Source organism: Monodelphis domestica, chromosome 6, assembly GCF_027887165.1.
Source record: "Monodelphis domestica isolate mMonDom1 chromosome 6, mMonDom1.pri, whole genome shotgun sequence".
Taxonomy (NCBI): Eukaryota; Metazoa; Chordata; class Mammalia; order Didelphimorphia; family Didelphidae; genus Monodelphis; species Monodelphis domestica.
In genome coordinates, this window is record NC_077232.1 from 278,625,859 (window position 1) to 278,643,932 (window position 18,074).

General features: G+C 37.2%; 1 protein-coding gene across 1 annotated transcript in view; it reads right to left on the reverse strand.

The window, feature by feature from the left end:
* Positions 1–18,074, reverse strand: part of HPSE (heparanase) — a 39,469-nt gene that overhangs the window by 1,427 nt on the left and 19,968 nt on the right. Inside the window, exons 5-11 of the mRNA XM_001376848.5 lie at positions 15,817–15,982; positions 15,329–15,376; positions 14,326–14,419; positions 12,660–12,766; positions 10,148–10,262; positions 8,025–8,143; positions 4,761–4,907 (exon numbers count right to left, since the gene is read on the reverse strand). Coding sequence (XP_001376885.2) covers positions 4,761–4,907; positions 8,025–8,143; positions 10,148–10,262; positions 12,660–12,766; positions 14,326–14,419; positions 15,329–15,376; positions 15,817–15,982 — 796 coding nt within the window. The remainder of the gene's footprint in view (positions 1–4,760; positions 4,908–8,024; positions 8,144–10,147; positions 10,263–12,659; positions 12,767–14,325; positions 14,420–15,328; positions 15,377–15,816; positions 15,983–18,074) is intronic.

Consider the following 18,074-nt stretch of genomic DNA (forward strand, 5'->3'; position numbering starts at 1 on the left):
ATAACTTTTTTTGGGGGAGGAACTTTTAAAAAAAGTCTTCAAACCTGCTCTTCCTAGTACAAAGCCCAGTTTAAATTGGAATCGATGTATCTATCCAAAAGGATCTCGTTAACGTATCTATATCTGTCTTATTTTACATGTGACATCCAAGATATTATTACTAAGGCAGCTCTGATATGATATATTCGCCATTTTTTGCTTTTCACACTTAGAACCCATTAGTTATTGACTGGTACAAAAAAGCAAATACTGTGACAGCTCTCAGAAACCACAAGTTAGCTCATGGGTGAGTTTCCCTAATAACACTTGCTCACCTTCATGTCATTCTTGAAGCACTTCTTATAGCTTCTCTCATTTGCTTTACACAACAAACCTTAGGTAGGTGCCATTAATATCCTCATCTGTAAAATGAAACAGGCTTAGAAAAGCTGTGACTAGCTCAGGGTGAGGGTCACAGAGAAAGTATCTGAAGTAGAATTGAAACCCAAAGCTTCTTGATGAAAAATCCAGCTTTGTATCCACTGCACCAGGTTGTCTACTCAAGTTGTTCTTTATGGTTATAATTAATAGCCAGAATTCATCATTTGCAAACTTCAGGTTTGCAAAAATGCTTTATAAATACCATCACATCTGATCTTTCTAGTAAGCCTGAAAGGTCTCCATTTTTCAGATGAGGAAACTGAGGCAGGCAGAGTAAGTGACTTGCTAGTTAGTGTTTGAGACTAGATTTGAATTCACATTTTTCTTCTTGACTCCAGGTGCAGTTTTTGAACTACTGTACCAATTAATTGCCTCAAATTTAGGGTTAAAAGACTAGGAATGAAAGAAAGACAAGGGACTCAAGGTTGCAAGAGAATACACCTCTAAAATGGTGAATCACTGACCAAAAACTCTATAGAAAAGATAATGGAACAGGCTTGACTTTGCTGATTCTACCAGATCACTCCACCCACCACTTCCTTCTTTTGAAATCTTTATTACAAGGGAAAGTTCTTTGAACAAGGAGGGATATATTCACAAATGGATAAAAGCAAAAGACTGACAAAACATTTTAATAGATAAGAGTAGCAGAGCCAGAAAAAGGTCCAGATAAGTTTTTATCATACATGACCACACTATGCATTGTTTCATTTTGAATGCCGCATTTTAAGAATAGAGCTGGAAAACTTCAATGTACAAAAGTCTAGAATATTCTATATGAAGAAAGTTGTAAGGAGATCCCTCCTTAAGATAACTTCAGGGATATGGTCTTCACATAACAGCGAAAGTAAATTAATTTCCTTTGTTGCTCTGAATGAAATAGGCTTTGTAATTTAAGTTAGAAGGTATAGATTTTGACTCAGCATAAAAAAAATTCTTGACTTGTGAATTATTGTGCTATTTATTAGACGGGATACTAAAAGCACAGGCTTTTTAAGCCTATCAAGGATGCTATAGAGGATGAACAAATTAATCTTTTTAGATCCTTTAGGGTCTTTGCACCAATGATTAGCCTGGGATCCCACTGCAGTTTCCCAAAAGGCAATCTCCTACTCAGTTCTAGATCCATAACTAGGTACTATTTCATTCTCTGCCATAGTAGAAAAAATTAAGTAGATACATAGCATTTATATAGCACTGGAAGGTGTGCAAAGTGCTTTGCAAGTATAATATTTTATTCACACAACAATCTTGGCAAGTAGATACAATGATTTACCCCATTTTACAGGTAAAGAAACCGAGGCAGACAGAGGTTAAGTGATTTGCCTAAAGCAGTGATTCAGGGGTGGGGACAAAGCTCTGTGGGGAGGCTCCAGTGCCCCATATCCTTCCCTTTCGGGGTGTGTGTGTGTCAGACTACCAGCCTTGGGTGGTCCACACTCCTCAGGGCAACAGGGGTTGGCTCAGCCCCTGAGATGGTGGAGAGGCTAGAATGCCCCCCTCCCTGTGTTCAGGGGCAGGCTCCCATTACAGACACAGCTGTACATACAGCTGGTATATATCTGAGATCAGATTTGAACTTGGGTCATCCTGACTGGATCTAGTGCTCTATCCATTGCCATATCTTGTCGGCTAGATGAAAAATGCATAATAGCCAAATCATCATACACTGTTCACTGAATGTGTATCCTAGCCACAATGAGCTAGATCTAGAACTGAGTAGGAGATTGCCTTTGGGAAACTGCAGTGGGATCCCAGGCTAATCATTGGTGCAAAAGACCAGCATCAGGCCTAGAGTTGGGGGGACCTGGGTTCAAATCTGACTTCAATCATTTGCTAGGCAAGTCACTTAACTTAATTGCCTAACCTGTACCACCTTAGAATCGATCCTAGACAGAAGATAAAGGGTTAAAAAAACAAATAAATAAGGAGGATTGGGAAAAAACCCTCAAAAAGCTGGGGGGGGGGAGGTGGGGGGTTTGGACAAGGTGACCTCTGAGGCTGCATTCAGTTGGAGTGCTAGGATTCTAAGATTTTTTATTTGGCTGAAAAAGGATGTGTAATAAGGAGAATTAATAGACAAAGCATCTGAAGACAATATGGTGGAATGATAATGGAATCGAAATTTTTTTGCTGTTTAAACCAATAAGACTGTGCAAAGCTTTATTTAGAAACAAAGCAAGAAAAGGAAGAGAAAACACTAAGTAAAAAAAAGAGTCAGGATATCTGTTACATCCAGACTTGACCACAGTATCTGAATTTAGTCATCCTGTCATAAAACAAAGACCAAGAGAAGGATATTTACTTAAAGGTTACCCAAGGAGTAAGATTTTAATAGCTGCCTGGCATCCTGATGGACATAAAAGCATACCATTTGGGGATACAAAAACTAAGGAGCAAGTGGGAGGTGGAGAAGGACTGGAATATATTCTTCTAGCCTACTTCTTGACTTTATTTTTGTAGGATGTCCAGCAGTTGGAGAATGGCTGAACACTGACTGGTATGAATGTACTGGAATACCACTGCACTTTACAAAATGATTGAAAAACTTGGGGGAGACTCTTCCAGGAGCAGCCAAGGGACCCATATAAATGTCAAGGAAAAAAGACACCCAAACAGTGAATCTTGCCCGTAGAGAAGAGATGAGGATATGCATCACTCTTGCTTTCATAGAAATGTAGGAACCAAGGCACACAAAATGTCACTTCTACTTTCAAGTTTAGTCACTATGCAGCATGACTTTGTCTGACTTTATTACAAAGGAGGGTTAGTTGTTGGACAAGGCAACAATGGAAAAGACATGTCAAAACAAAAGGTGTTGATAAAATGTATTAAAAAACTAACAAAATTAGATAATACTGACTGACCTAACCAAATTATAATATCTAAATATAATAAAATAGGTGTTAACTTGGAAATAATTCAGAACTATTAAAGTAGTCAGAAGAACCAAGTCTTTAATCAGGAAAGAGATAGATTTGGCCCAGAGCCAAATCCCTGGGATGATTTCTCTTGCTAGATGATTTCTCCAAAGAACAATAGAACCTGGGAACATAGGACAGGGAAGTATGAGGGACTGGTGCTTTACAGAGGATAGCTGGACTACCTGGGAGAGGCTTTGATACAATGGGAGAAAAGTACTAGAACAAAAGGGTACTTAACATCTGATAAGGTCTACCTCAAAATAATTTTCAAATGAAATGTGGAGTCTTGGGACTTCCTTCAGGGTGAGCTCTCAGGGAACAGGAGCAGATTTGGGTCTCTAGATTTCAAGTTGACATAGGGTTGTAATCATTGATTAGAGCCAATAGAAATAACAAATACAAGGAAGACACTTGGAGTGACTTGTAAGAAGTGTTGTAAAGAAAAGCAACATAAAAAGACAGGGGGGCTAGCTCAGTCGATTGTCTGAGGCCAGTTTTGAACCTAGGACCTTCTGTCTCTAAGCCTGGCTCTCAGTCCACTGAACTACCTAGCTGCCCCCTACAATATTAATATTAATTCTAGGACAGAAGGTAAGGCTTAATAAAAATAAATATTCACAGGAAGCTTGCTACCTAAAAGGAATGGATCAATTTCATTAGACCATTATTACCATCTTAGTGCCACAAGTTCACTTTGGACTTAGAAATCAACATCTGAGTGTGAACTGTCAAATTTATTAAGCACCCCCCCCCCCAAATAAAACAAACATTATCTTAGGGCACAAATTGAATAACATCTAAATTTGGATTAATTTGAAACAACGTGGCAAGAAACTCCGGAAAGGCAGAGAGAGGTGACATGGGAAATGAAGGGAAAAACTATTCAATAAAGACCGAACATCTCTGGACCTGTTTTTTCACCTGAAATATAAGGGTTATGTGGCCCCTTAGGTTCTTTATAGATTGAAACATACTATCCTCTTACCTCTTTATAGAGTTGGTTAAGCCTAGTGATTAGCAGTACACTTCCCTCGTCATTCTCACCAGGAGCAGGCTTGAGAATTCTTTTCTTCAAATTATCATACCACTGACTTCAGTCTAAAACATATTTCCATAGGTTGTGGGCACAAGGGAAACCGGGGACCCAGAATTTTTCAAGGCTTACTTTGCCATCTGTTTGCTAATTTCCCATGTATAGGATTTTCTTAAAGTAGTGAAAGATCTGAAGTGATATACCTTGGCATACTCAAGATTAATCACTTACTTTTCATTTTAAATGCCTCTAATCAAAAGGAAATACACCCAGAACTTGGGCTGCACCATTTCCACTGCTAAAAACACTACAATATACTGGTCAACACTGATAAGTTTGAGGATCCTTAAAGAGTTACAAGAGGAGCATGGGATCTTACTTACTGTGAGAGTAGATTTTGGTATTCAGAAGGCTGGAAGATGTATTTTTCCACACGCTTATCATTTAAATGAGGGGGTAACTGTAGATATTTGGTGTCTTCATGCAGATTTAGAGCATACAAAGTTAAATCTCCTTCTTTGTACTTTGGGCTAAAACAAAAGATTAAATTAATGGTTTCATATTTGCCTAACATAAATCTTGTGAACACACACATGCTACAGACTTAATTCATTATTAATTAGTGCCTGCTATAAGCTATAAGCATTGAACAAGACCTTTGAAGAGAAACATTTTAATCTTATAGAAAAGAATTATGAGGAAGTAATTCTTTAAGGATCACCTCAGAACCCACCCCTAGACTCCACACTCAAAACCTTTTTTATTTTGGCAGAACCAGCCAGAGCTTGTGCTCATCTAGGCCTAGAGTCACTTCTCTCCAAGCCACCAGCACCTTGCAACTTGCCTACCTGGTGGCTTTTCCTAATAGCCTGAACTGTCTTTCTGTGATCCCAAACCATGGTGATTCCAGGAGTAGGACCTGCTGGCTACTGTTGGAAACCTGAAACTGTCACCAAAAGGGCATCTCAGATTGGCATTTTCTGGTGATTGCAGTCTCATGGGTGGGACAGGGGGGAAAGAATCATTGCACGGATTACTATCTTAAGGTACATTAAAAAGTGTCAATGGACACTTTTAGGACTTGGTCCTACTAATTTTAAGAACTATGTGATGGAAGAGGACACATTCTCTCAGGTTTTACCATCCCAGAAAGGCTTTAAATGTAAACCTTATACTGGATTCTCTCTCCAGGAACTAATCTAGCTAAGTTTGGACAGGTTCATTAATAGAAGGCTAGCCAACAGATACTGATGGATTTTTTTGGTGGGGGTGAGGCAGATGGGGGGGGGGGGGGGGGGGGAGATGATCACTGAAAAACAAGACCACCTACTCCAGGCTTAAAGTCTGAGTTACATCTATGAAGACTGAGTTCAGCCACCCACTGATTCAATCACAATTCATTTGTAGTGTTGTCCCCATAGCTAAGGTATTCTGAAATGCATGGTGCCTTGTCAAGGGAAATTCTGAGAATATAGGTTCAATTTACTCATATTGACATTTAGAAAGGAAATGGATAATATGGCCTACCCCACTCTATTGTTTATATATAGAAGGTTCATAAAGAAAAAAAGCAAGGTGGCTCTGTGGATTGAGAGCCAGGTCTAAAGATGGGAGGTCAAAGGCTCAGATCTGGCCTAGATTTCTCCCTGGTTGTGTGACCCTGGACAAGTCAATTAACCCCCATTGTCTAGTCCTTGCTCTTCTGCCTTGGAACCAAGACTTATTGAGTCTAAGATGGAAGTTAAAGGTTTAAAAGAGAAAATGTAAAAAGTTCTTAAACCATATCCAATTGTATCCCCAAACACTTAGCAAATTAAACAAAGTCAAAAGTTTTGGGCTGAAACTCTCAGCAAAGAATAATGGAGATGGGACCTGGCAAGTCTGAGATTCGAAATCTTATCTAGTAAAAAAGATTTGACAGATCTGACCCCAAAGTGAGAAAACTAGCTTTGTATAAATGACAAAGTCCAATTACTCTGGTGGCTAGCAACTAAGTCTATGAAACTTCATTTCTTTTAAGCACACAGAAAGCACCCAGGAGCACTGTAAGCACACCCCTCCATGCCCATTTTCATGGGCAGCCAGAAAAATCCAACAGATATATCATTGGATCTGGAATCAGGAAAACCTGAATTCAAATTCAGATTTTTGAGGCAATTCAAATTTTGCCTCAGAAAGATAGCTGTGTGACTTTAGGCAATCATTTAACCATTGTCTGCCTCAGTTTGCTCATCTATAAAATGGGGATTTCTCAGTTAGTGTGAGGATGACATAATATTTATATAGTTATCTGAAAACCTTAAAAGAATACCTAAATGCAAGTTATCGTTATTGTAATTTTAAAATTACAAACACAAAACTACAGGGGGCAGCTGGATGGCTCAGTAGATTGAGAGCAAGTCACTTATCCCTCTATTGCCGGGCCTTTACCATTCTTCTGCCTTAGAGCCAATAGACAGTACTGATTCTAAGATGGACGGTATCGGTTTAAAACACACACAAACTATACTACAAAGAGAGGAATATATCAGACTGTAATGATTTAGGGTATTTTTAAACCCATACTTTCTATCTTAGTGACAACTCTCAAGAAGAAAGGCAAAGGCTAGGCGTAAATGGGGTTAATTGACTTGCCCAGGATCACACAGCTAGGAAGTGTCTGAGGCCAGATTCTAGGCCTGGTACTCTGATTCACTCCGATTCACTGAGCTACCTAACTGCTCCAGCATTTTCATACAATAGTACTTGACTTCTAAACTACATTATCACAATATAGCTTGTATATGAAAGACTTTTCTTAAGATTATTTAGGAACCATTATGTCCTAAAAAGTTATGTTCCTAAAGAATGACAATTATGACTAATAAAAAAAAACAGCTGAACTAAAGGTCTAAGCAAATGTCAAATCTGATGAACTCATAAGATTTGTTCAGAAATGAAGCTTAAGATTTTATTGATGGGGGTAAATAATTGTCAGATTTGGTGCTAATTTGACAACACCACTCTGGATAGTATCAGGGTTAGTTTGGAATTGATTGTTTATGTAGCACAGTGAATATTACTGGACTCATCATGAACTAAAGTGGGTCTATATCATAGCATAGTTGCTTTGCCACAAGAAGATACGTTCTTTCTTGGTTACTTGCAATCCCAATGCAGTTTTTGGCAAATAGAAGGTATTTAATAAATGACTGTTTGCTTACTTCATTTAAAAAAAAACCAACCCTATCTTCTTTCTTAAAATGAATACTAAATATTAGTTTTAAGGCAGAAGAGAAGTAATGGCTAGTCAAATGGAGTTAAGTGAAGTTATATAGCTAGGAAGTACCTGAGGCCAGATTCAAACCTAGGACCAAATCTCCAGGCCTGACTCACTTAGCTGTCCCTTAACTTATCTGCAAAATGAGCTACCAGGTAGGAAATTCTTTATCTCAATTCAGTTCAGCAAGTATCCTTCAATTGATAATCTTGTTACCTTGAGTACTAAGGGGTTATGTGACTTTCCTAGTGTGACCCAGTACAGAGGTGCACCTTGAATCCAGGTCATCCAGACATCATGACCTCTTCACTATGCACTACACCATGCTTACTAGGTGAAATGATACCAAGAATAATACATACTGTGTGGCTGTGTTATGAACACTTACTTCTTGTTGTTGGTACAATGAAGGTAAAGTCGAAGTTTCTTGTTGTCTGGACTCTTCACGCTAGCTGTTAGCACCTTGGTACCAACCAGTTGCTTGAACACAAGAGAGAGCCAATAATCCTACATGGAAGAAAAAGTTTTGTTTCTTTGTTTTGTCAAGATTAAATCTAGCAGGCTAGTATTTGATTAAGCACCTAATAAATACCAGGAACTGTGGGGCTGCAGAGAAAAACCAAAAACAAAAAACAAATCCATGCAAATATAACTAAGACATTGACAGGAAAAACTGGAGGTAATATGAAAGGGAAGGTATTAGCATTAATATGTCCCTATTAAATTCATTAAGCCCTTAAGACAAAGACATGAATTAATTATGGAAAGAAGTTGGAACTTAATAAATCGACCAGTAACTGTAAGGGAAATCTCACAGGATATAAGGATTACCTTCAAGATGTGTCTGTTAAACTATTTTGAAATTATTTGCCTTTCTTGTATATTGCCCATAGACAAGTCAGGTATTTATAGATCTGGAATACTGCTTCAAGGAGCCAGCTATGTTTGGTTTAACTACAGAGATAATTCTACAGGGGAAATGAATTAGATTTCCTTAGTAATTTCATTACTAAGGTGTCAAGTGAAGAAATTTCCTCTATCCATAAAGGCTGGCACTTTCGTTATTACTTGAGAGTGGCCCTTGAACATGGAGAGGTACTTGCTAGTATATATCAGAGGTGAAATTGGCATTGTTCCTATCTTTCAACTAATACATATAGGAAAGAGATAAATTCCATTTTTACAAGGTCACTAATCAAAGAATGATGGGTTCTAAATTACAACTAGACTTCTCTAAGTGCACTGACCAGTGTAGATAAAGAGCAAGTTTTCTGGGAAATCTACCCACAAACCACACAAGCTAGATATCCTATTGACATCTACTCTTTCCAACGCTTCTTAGAGCCCTAGCACAAATGTTTTATTTTTCAGTTTGGAAAGCTACAAGAATGATGCCAGTTAGTCAATTGGGAGGAGGGTAAGAAAGCATTAGAACTACATTTTCTTATATCCTTGAAAATTTTTCATGGTATAACCAAGACCATGAACCATTCATTCTCCAGTAAGTAAGTGGTCAAAAATTAGAAAAGAACAGTTTTCAAGGAAAAAAAGATCAAATCAACAATCATGTGAAAGACTGCTGAAAATAATTATAATTAGAGAAATAGAAATTTAAACAACTCACCCATAAAAGATAATTAAAAAAAAAAATCTCCCTGACAAAAAAATCTCCAGAAAAATATAGGCACTTAAGAGAGAAAAGAATTATCATATGGCCTGAAAAAAAGAATAGTCATAGTTGTAAAAAGATAGGTACTCAAATGCATTCACTGCTCTTGATGCAGTTGTGAATTGGTCCAAATATTCTAGAAAACAATTTGGAACCAAAGTTAGTGGTTAAGATTTTAAGATGGTTACCCCAATGTTTGTTGGGCATAAAGTCCAATAGTATAGGAAGCTCCTTAAGAGCAGAGCACTTTATCTTTGTCTTTCAAGGCTTGGCATTTAAAGAATTCATTCTGATTGATTGAATAAGTCAAAAGACTTGAATAAGGCAAAAGCTCCCATATATCCCAAATATTCACAGCAGCACTTCCTATTGTACCTTAGAATGTTGGTAAGGTGGGAAATAGCTGAAGAAACTGTAGTACATGAACATAATGGATTACTCTAATACACAAAATTAAGAATTCAGAGAAGTTTAGGAAAAATAGAGGAATGAAAAGAGAATCAAGATAACATTCACACTGATGAAAATAATATAAAAAAATATGCAAAGACATCAGAATTCAGATCAATGAAACAATCATGATCCCAGAACTGAAAATGAAATATACCTCTCCCCTTTCATTAGAGGATTCAGGGAATACAGATTATGATGATAGATGATTAGTGGGGCAGCAGTTTCTTTTATTCTACATCTTTATTATAAGAAAGGAATCTATGGAGAGGCGTTAATCCATGTTATCATAGATCACTGTGATGAGACTACATGCTGGAGAACTGGAAGCTTTCTTAAAGTGAAGAAATGCAATCAATTCACAGAAAAACAGAAAATTAATAGTCACTTACAGGCAAAGGATTGAAGTTCTTATCTACTAAATGATAACTTCCAGCTCCAAAGAACACTTGTCTCATTACCACCTCAATACCCATTTTAGCTGACAAGCCTAGTTTGTCCAACCACCTGTTGAAGAAATAGACAAAGACTATTTTAAAAAACAGGGGAAAAAATGCCAACAGAAAAGAAACTGTATTAATTAGAATTTTGAACCCTTGGACTTCAGTACCCCATGGTCACTTTTGAATGTAATTTTCTGTGACTTCTTCCTCTCTCTTTCTTCTGGCTTAAGTTAGTTAGCTCCTTTTTAACTCTACTTTTTAATTTTAATAAATCTTATAAATACTTAAGTTATTGTACATTAATTTTAATTCTCAGAATTTGGTTGGCAACCACGAAGGGATAGAATTCTCAAATTTTTTTTTAAGATAGCCTTGCAGTAAAGATACTAAGTTTGCCCAGTGCTACAACCTGCCCACCCAGAATGGAAGTTAAAACTAGGGTCTCTGCCCACTGCTACTGCTACTGCTGCAGCCCAAGAGGAGAGAGGAAAGTCGGGTAACTGCCTTGCTCCATTGGCTCATGGCTGCAGCTTCTGTTCCTTTTAATTCAATGGTTAAGTCTGCCTCCAATTGAGAGATGGAATTAAAGGCATAATCACTTAGTTCAGTCAAATCTCAGCAAAGGGTAACTTAGATCTAATCAGGGAACTTTAAAACTTTACAAAGGGGCTTTGGAGATTATCTAGTTCAATCCCCTCATTTCACAGGTAAAGAAACTGAAGCTCAAAGAAATGAAGTGGAAGAATGGGGATTGGAACACAGCTATTGACTCAAAGTACATTTTACTAATAAACAAATTTTATTCAAGATTTCTGTTTCTATAAAAAACAATCTTTTTGGTGTCAACATTTTGTAAGTGGATGGCATTCTTATCAGATTTATAGATGCCACCAAGCTGGTGTCACACTTGATGACAGTGTGGATTGAACAGAAATCAATTTAAAGTTTTGCAATGCATACAAAGAATCACCTCCATAAGCATTAATTGGGGAAGGTATGGTCATGACAGATCAGGGGGTGTTGATGGATTATTTTAAGTTCAAAAGAAGCCAGCAGGGTGATGAGGTGGCCAAATGGAGTCTTGTGTTTATTTCCTTCATGAGGTTTTTCTCATGTGTAATGTGTCTTCTTTCACATCTCAAATATGGAAATATATATTCCATGATAGCACATGTATAACCCATCAGATTGTTTGCCATTTCAGGGAGGGGAGAAAATTTCGATTGCAAAATGTCAAGAAACTAGTATTAAAATGTGTGTCTCTTTGTAAAACAATAAAATATTATCAGAGGAAGAAAAAGATAAGGGTATGGCTGTCAAGAACAGAGAAGTATTCTTTCATCATCAGGCATTGGCTGAAATATTGTGTTCTGTTCAGGGTACCATGGATTAAGAAGTACACTGGTACTGAGGAGTTATCAGAACTTCCTCTGATTGCTTTCCTGTATGGGTTTGAGACCCTTCTTAGCTTTAATTTCATGATTGTGTGATTCCTTGTTGAATTTCAGTTATCAGACTATGAACTCAGGGTCAGTATCTTAGAAATACTGGGGCCCCAAAGTTCCTAATCCCTCTACAGGCAGAGCAGTAGACAGCCCTGAGTCAGAAAAGTTCGAATGCAGACACTTACTGTATAAGTGCCTGGCCAAGTCATTTAACCTTTGACTGCTTCAGTTTCCTGGATAAAAATAACACTTTATATATAATATAAGCATCAAATACATTACATTTATAAAGTGCCTGGCATATAGTGCCTAATGAAGCATTTTTTCTTTCACAACATGGCCAATATGGAAATATGTTCTGCATGACTTCACATAGACAATGAATATCTTATTTCTTGCATTCTCAAAGGGTGGGGGAGGATTCAAAGGGAGAGAGAAAATTAGGAAATGAAAATAAAATTTAAAAAATGTTATGTCCTTCTCTTACCTCCAGAGAAGGGACTTTTTAGCCAGTTCTTAGATTACATGCATAGCACTTCTGTGTACATGTACATATATATGTACATATTAAGCAATGTTCTCAAATTTAGAGGTTCTTTTAAAATATACTTAGAGGAATTAATCTTTTCTTATATATAGCATATGTCAAAGCACAAAAATAAAAATGAAAGTGGGTTGAGAGCCAGGCCCACCCAGAGATGGGAGGTTCTGAGTATGAATCTGGCCCTAGAAACTTCCTAGCTGTGACCCAGGACAAGTCACTCACCCCCCCCCCCCCCCATTATCTAGTCCTTATTGTTCCTCTGCCTTAGAACAAACAGTTAGTATGGGTTAAAAAACAAAACAAAAAACAAGCTTGGATTTTTTTTCTTATAATAACTAACGGCCTAGGTCAATTTGATGAGACAAAGTTCTAGCTAAGTCAATCCACTTTTGTCCAAATCTGTGATCTACTACAATAGGGTAGATATGGGCCTATATTAATCTGAAATTTTGAGATGAATATTCACACTTACATAAAACCAGCAGCATATGTATCAGAGAGCTTGGGAGCCCCCCCTCCAAAAGCTGAGCTTGTTTCTCCCAACCAGACTTTCTTGCCAGGTCTGGTTTCATCCACAACCTACAGAAAAGAAGAATTTACAGTGATTGCAATAATAATGGAGGAGTTGCATGATTTGTGGCAAAAGATCTTACTCTGTAATTGTCTCTAATTTATCTGACCTCTATATACTGTCTTTTGCCTTTCTTTCTCTACCCATCCATTAGCAGTGCCTAGCATACAGTAGGTATGTAACTAAATGACTGACAAATAGCACCTGAACAAGAATTCCCTCTACAACTTATCTGAACACTGGTCTGACAGGTTTTGCTACTTATCCCCATCAAGGGGCCCTCCTTCCGGGGGCAGCTGGGTAGCCCAGTAGATTGAGAGCCAAGCTTAGAGATGGGGGGTCCTGGGCTCAAATCTAGTCTCAGACACTTCTCAGCTGTGTGACCCTGGACAAGTCACTTAACCCCCATGAGAGCCCTTATAGCTCTATTCTGCCTTGGAACTAATACTTAGTATTGATTCTAAGATGGAGGGTAAGGGTTAAAAAAAAAAGGAGCCCTCCAAATCTCTTCAGGTAACCCATTATATTTGACAGATCTAATTGTTTTTCCTGACTGTCTTTCTGCAACATCTGCCTTTGACCCTACTGCTGTCCTCTGGGAGAAGAGCAAATCTAATGATGATAATAGTGATAACAATAATATTTATATAACACTTTATGGTTTGCAAAACACTTTACAAATATTACTCTCATTACAGCCTTGGGAAGTACATGCTATTATTATCACCTTTTTATAGATGAGGAAACTAAGGCTCAGAGGTGATAAGTATCTTACTCAGGATGGCAAACTTAGAAAGTATCTAAGGCTAAATTTGAACTTTGGACTTACTGTAGGCCTAACCCTCCATCCACTGTGCTACTATCCTGGATGTTCTCCATTAATGATGACATTTTTTAAAACCATGATGTCTGACATGGCAGCATACCTCCTCCCTAACTCTTCTTCAATCATTCATTTGATAGAAACAAGGACTTTTTAAGGAACTTGTTTTTGTTGTGGATCAGAGAAAATTTGACTTATGAGTATTTTAGTCAGCAACCTGATAGCAATATCAAAAGTAAGAAATTTGTATTTGGCACAGTGGGTGGCGGTGCTAGATCTGGAGTCAGAAAGACTCATTTTCAGAGTTAAAATCTGGCCTTATGGGCACCAAGGTGGCTCAGTGGATAGAAAGCCTGAAAAGGGGAGGTCCTAGCTTCAAATCTGGCCTCAGACACTTCATAACTGTGTGAACCTGGGCAAGTCACTTAACCCAATTGCCTAGCCCTTCACTCTTCTGCTAAGAACTAATACTTAGTATTGATTCTAAGACAGAAGATATAATGGTTTAAAAAAAATTGGCCTCAGACACCTACTAGCCATCGTGACTAGCAAAACCTGTTTGCCTCAGGTTTCCTCATCTGTAAAATGAGCTAGAGAAGGAAATGGGAAACCACTCCAGCATCTTTGCCAAGAAAATACCAAATGGGGCTATGAAGAATCAGACATGACTGAAAAACTTAGAACATATAAGTCTACAAAATACTAACTTTTTTGGTTTTGTGCTCTAAAAGAAAGAAAAAGTACCTGAAAAACTTTTTGTGCTGAGAAAATAAATGAATCCAACACGTTAGGGTTTAAAAAATCTTCTTTAGTAGCATTTCGTCCATTCAGGTAGTAGCTGAAACACACACATATATGAAGTTTTTTTCAAAAGGAGAATTTTTCTTTTAATGAAAACCAAACCAGGTTTATCCCACTTGACACCAGAACATGGACATTTCATAATTTTCTTCCTACTTTAGTACAAAAAAGAGAACATATTATACCACATCGACCTAAAGAAAAAAAGCTGTCATTTTTCTTTTCTGCAATAAAACAGAGCTTAAAACACTCTTAGAGCCTTAAAGTACACATAAAAGTTCCCATTTAAGTGCTAAGTTTTCTTTATCACCCATCAGCCTTCCGGTAAGAAGGTGACATTTTGGTCATCTAAGTATGAATTGCCTTGCCACAATCACTTTGGGCTTGAGTAGCATAATTATCTAAACTAACTCAATTATTTTACAAATTATTGATCATTTATTCATTGATCAGACTCGTATGAACTGCTTCCTAGGTACTATTCTGGGCAGAGAGATAGATAAAGAACTAAATTAAAAGGCAAAGGTCTCAAAAAAAGAGATGAGAATGTACCTCCTTTTCTCTTTTTAGAGGTAGTGACTATGGGTACAGAAAGTTGAATATGCTGTCAGATCCCACCAACTTAGGTTGAACTGCTTTGTTTTTCTTTTTGGTTCTTTGCACACCCTTGAGGTTTATTATCTTCATATTCCTCTTAAGCGAAGTTGCACTAGGTCCCCATGAAATAAAAAAAGGAAAAGAGAAAAGCCTCTAATACAATGGATACAGCTACCATGGCAGATTCATGGAGGGATACTCAAGTATCCCTAGTGCTTAGCATAGGAAATGCAGAGAGAAGGTGCTTAATAAGTGTAGCAGCATCATTTTCTATATGAAATATAGGATAAAAAAGCAGAGACCTTGAGATGACTAGTAATCATTCTTTAATAGTAGAAAACATACTTACTGGTGCCATGTGACTGCATCAATTACTCCTCCCCCGACATTCAGGAAGCTAGGAACAAATAGCCATCATTATATCTTTTTTCCACCCTCATATGGAAACGCTGGATTTGAACTCCAATGATATTTATTAACAAACCTAAGTTGGCTGGCTGGCTATTAAATCTGGAAATAAGAATCTAGGACATTCTTAGAATTATCAAGGCAGCTAAGTGGTATAGAGCATAGAGCATAGGACTTGAAGTTATAAAGCCCTGAGTTCAAATATGACCTCATACCCTTACTACCTGTGTGACCCTGGGAAAATCACTTACCCTCTATTTGCTTCAGTTTCTTCATTTACAAAATGGAGATACTAATAGCACTTCCTTTCCCAGGGTTGTTGAGAGGAACAAATGAGATAATACTTATAATTACTTTGCAATCTTAAAGAGAAATGGTTGCACTTTTCCTTTTTTTTAGATGAAAAAAAGAAAAAAACCCTTTACTTACCTTCTTAGTAGCTCCCCACTGGTCTTCCTTAGTTGACTAATATCAGGTCCAAAGAGTTTTGCATTTAAATCATATGTTTTTAGAAGTGAATGCAATTTAATGAAGTCTTTTCCTAGTTGGGATCCTTCAATATAAATGCCAGACTTCTTCCTAAAACTGTTAGGTTCTGAAAAAAAACAATTCTCCATATATAACCTCTCATCTCTGAAATATTTATCTTCCCTAAAGATAAGAGAATTTCTAGAATCTAAAGGAGATGATAATCTTTAACAAAGCAAAAAGGCTAATTGGAACTACAAAGAAAACATTTCCTACCTTTGAAATTCACTGTAAAGTTAGGGGAAAGTGGGGAGAAGGGTTTGCCTATTTCCCTCAAATGGAAATCAATTTGAGTTTAAAAGGTACTATTAAAAATATGTAAACTTCTTAAAAGTGTAACCTCTGTGGAGTTCATGTTTTCCATCCACAATAGAGAAAAAATTGAGTTGATTGATTGAAGGTTCATAATTTAAGAGTAGTCACAGGGCTGGAGAATTTGGGGTAGCGTATGTCAACATTCTTCTGGTCATTATACTGATAAGATTTCCTAAGTCTTCCAATCTTATTTGTTTTTGTTATTTTTCCTCTTGGTTCTCAGAGCTCACTTTCTTTTATATCAGTTTATAGAAGTCTTCCCAGGCTTTTGTGAAACTATCCTTTTCATTCTTTCCTGCAGAATTCCTTCACATTCACATATCATAATTTTTTCAATCATTCCCCATATGATGGCCATCCCCTTTTCCCAAGGTGATCAGGGGAAAATGAAAATATTTATATATTCTAAAATATTTATAGCTGCTCTTTGTAGTGGCAGGAAGTTGGAAAACAGAGGGGATATCCATCAATTAAGGAATGACTGAACAAGTTGTGATATGATTGTGACTAAGAAACAAAGCTGGCCAATTTTTCTTTACCATACATAAGCCCTCAATTCATTGAGCCATCTAGCTGTCCTCAAGCAGATTAATTTCTTAAAAACATGGAAAGACATGCAGGTGAACCAAGTGATATGAAGCATCATCATCATCATCACAATGAAAGTGAAGCTAGAAACAAGAGAACAGAAGTAATTACTTGAAGAATGACTTGTGCATATGTACCTCCAGAGAAACTGATAAAAAAAAAACACAGCAAGAAATAGTGTGTACACACACACACATAAATATGTTTTTGTTGTTGAATAATGCTTGCTCTAGTGCAGAGAGGGGAGGGAGGGTGGGAGATACCTGGGGAATTTTAATGTAACAAACGGAAAAAAAAGACATGTTTAAAAAGATATTTTTGATCATAACCATTATGGGATCTTGTTTTTCTTGACTTTGAATATTTGTTAGAAAAGCTTTCTTTTTCTTTTCTTTTTTTTTTAAATAAGGCATAAAAGAGGAACAAAGGAGAGACACTAGTTCTGTTTTTTGGATATGCTGAGTTTTAGGTGGACATGGGCTGTCTATTTTGAAATATCCAAAGTGCAGTTGGAGACATGGGTTTGGAGCCCAGAAGAGATGAGGGCTGGATAAATAGATGTTGGAATTATCTGAAGGATGACCATTAAACTCACAGTTGCAGATGTTATGAAAGTATAGAAAAAAAAGAAGTCAGATGACCCAGGATAAGGATCTGGAGACACAAATCAGTTAGTGGGCTAATCTTAAGTGAAGATCCAAATTAGGAGGGGGTAGTCTCATGGGTAAAGGGAGAACCAAAGAGGGTAATATTACCAGAGAGAAAAAAAAACCAGGAGGACCTAGTATAAGGTAATCAGCAGTGTTATATCTAAAGTTAACTATCCAAAGTATATCAACAGGGATGTCAAGGACTGAGATTTTGCTAAACAGGAGATTATTGATGACTTTGGAGAGGGCAAGTTCAGCTAAATGATGAGGTTGGAAGCTAGAGTGTCATGGATTTAGAAGAGTGAGGAGAAAGGAAACAGATATGTAGTACTGAAAGCTTTTTCAAGGAGTTTATCAGAGAAAAGAAGTATAGGATGAAAACTATCAGGGAAGCAAGAAGCAATCTAGGTGCAAAAAGCCAGCCCAAGGAATCAGTAGCAACTTCCTCAGGCAGATCAGCATGGGAAACAGGCTAGAAACAGATGTATTTTTGCTGAATACCATTTCCCTGCTATAACTAAGTAAACATTCTTTTGTATGAACTCATTTGTAAGTCTCATTTTGTTCCAATTTCAAATTCAAGAACCAAACTTGTCTGAATGAGAC